Genomic DNA, 2,557 nt, shown 5'->3' with positions numbered 1-2,557 from the left:
AGGGTTCAATAAACAAATAAAGACAAGAACAAAGTTAACATGGGTACAATAAAAACATCAAAAGACTGGAACAAGAAAAGAACAAGAGACTCTGTCACTGAGTGACAAACAAGGGAACTTGCATACACAGGCAGAAATAATGATCACAGGGATGGTTCACTAAGGAGGACAAACACATATTCAGTCCTATGTTTCCCTCTGGTGGCAGGCAGTAAGGATGACTTCATGCCTTGTGGGGCCTCTGTTGTGTTGGGGGTGCTGGTGCCAGGCATAGACTGTAAGGTGCAGGTATGATGTGCAGCACCAGAGGACATGCATCAAGCTGTCGCTGGGCTTCTCATGGTTCCACTGCACCTTTGACCAATTTAAAAACATTTAAGCCAAAATTTGAGCCAAATGAACTTGTTCTCCCTCTGCTACAATCCAAATCCTTACAGAAGTTGAAATTTCTGAGACTTACCACAGAGCCGGTTTTTGGAATTTCAGGGTTTATGTTTATTGTCGAGAGATTAACCTCTTTATTTTAAAAAATAAATCACAGGTCATAATCACAGATAAAATGAAGACAGTAAAGTGCAATAAGAGACTACACAGTGATTAAGAAAAGACAAATGACTCCCGGACTAAGCATCAATCAAGGAAACTGGGTCAAACACCTTTGAAGCCATTTGTCCCAAATATTGTGGGGCCCTGAAATGGGGGGCTAGGGGGGGCGTTATATAACGTGCTGTTATTTCTATATGGTGAAACCAAATTTATAAAAATATGCTTTAATTAAAGCTGAAAATCTGCACAACACGTGAATTGTTGATGAAAAATATAATATTGTGCAAGACCTATGGCGCTCACTGTATATATCTGTGACAGTGTGAAATTTAGCTCAGGGAATTATTGCTGCTGGGATACTTTTGAATGAAGTATCTGTACAATCCTTGCCTTTAGTTCCTTGGTCTGCATGGCATATATGACAGGGTTCACGATGGGGGGAACGATGTGAAAGAGCATGGACACCACTGGCCGATACCTGTTGAGGATTTTGATGCGATCTGAAATGATGATGAGGAAGCCGGAGCAGAGCATGATCATGTAGAGGACCAGATGGGTTGCGCAGGTCTGCACAGCCTTTCTGTTGAGCTCCTTGTTCTTTGTGGAGACACAGCTGATCAGGATCCTGAAATACGTGAAGGCCACACTGCCGATGGATGAGCTGAGCATGGCCACAGTGAAAGTTAGTCCGTAGATGTTATTGATGGTTACGTCCTCACAGGAGAGCTTGTACAGGGATGGGTTGGTGCAGGCATGGATAATGATAGAGTGGCAGCGTTTTAGCCGTATTGTGAGGCCCAACAGGATGGACACCAGGGTTATCGATGTGCTCCATGCAGACACTGTCAGCTTAGCCACCATGGTGGGGCTCATGATGGAGGTGTACCTCAGAGGGTGGCATATGGCCACATACCTGTCAAAGGCCATGATCATCATCACCGTGTGGCAGGACGTGCCATAAGTGTGGCTAAAGAAGGCCTGGGAGACACAATGGGTGTAACTGATGAATAGGTTGGTGGAGACCACCCTAAACATCAGCCGAGGCAGAACCACCGTGTTTCCCATGACATCGTTGAAGGACAGGCTGAAGAACAGCAGGTACATTGGTTGCTGTAGTCTCCTGTCCATCATAATAAGCAGCATGACCCCTAAGTTTGTGGTCAGGATGATCAGGTAGGTGACCAACAGCAGGACAAACACTGGGTAGATGAAACGATGGGGGATGTCGATGCTCTTGATCAGAAGGATGGGACTGTTGTAGGTAATGTTATTCATCCTTGTTTTCCTGGGAAGTTTTGTCAGACTGGGAAAGGGAAAGGCAAAAAAAGAATTCATGGCATTGGTATATAAATAAGTGAAATTGTAATGCAATTGCATTGTAATGACTCATTGTTTTTGGGGTTTATTCTTAATTTAAAAAATGGAAAAATCTGACAAAAAAACATAATTTTAAACCTTGTCTATTCTTTTAACCGTAGACTTTGTTAACAGAACATTATCAGTATGCATATGAGATTGGATACGTTGTGCCTGCTCGTGCAACTGCTCATTTATTGACGTTTGCACAGTGACGTGTACAAGAAAGGAATTCAGTTTAACCCCTGAAGTAGACAGTGTGTTTATTTGCATTAATTCCATTCAATCATTTTTTAACATGAAATTGATGAAGAAAATGGTTCTATTCGTATAAACTTTTACAATATAATTGTTTTAGCAACAACAGTTCCTTATTTTGTAAAATGTGGGGTGCAAAATAAGTGTGGGACCTCACCTTTTATACATTTTTGAACTTCACAGACTACAAAACATTCCAAATGCGGAGAAACATCAATAAAAAAAATCTTAACCAGAATTTCTTAACAAGAACTATGCCTTGTAAATATGTAGGTATGTTGGGACACTGAGATGGGTAAATTATGCTAGGCTGTTAAGTTGAAATGCATTTTGAAAGTATGTTTAGGTCCAGATTGAATAACCGGGCTATATGCATTTCACCTTTTTACGCGACAGC

General features: G+C 41.5%; 1 protein-coding gene across 1 annotated transcript; it reads right to left on the bottom strand.

Moving 5' to 3' along the window:
- Positions 1-888: 888 nt before the first annotated feature.
- On the bottom strand, positions 889-1,821 carry LOC133133570 (olfactory receptor 7C1-like). Its single transcript, XM_061249671.1, has one exon. It carries the CDS (start codon positions 1,819-1,821, stop codon positions 889-891), a length of 933 nt encoding a protein of 310 aa, XP_061105655.1.
- Between the last annotated feature and the right edge of the window lie 736 nt (positions 1,822-2,557).

Source organism: Conger conger, chromosome 7 (genome assembly GCF_963514075.1).
Source record: "Conger conger chromosome 7, fConCon1.1, whole genome shotgun sequence".
Taxonomy (NCBI): domain Eukaryota; kingdom Metazoa; phylum Chordata; class Actinopteri; order Anguilliformes; family Congridae; genus Conger; species Conger conger.
This window is presented reverse-complemented; position numbering and strand designations above follow the sequence as displayed.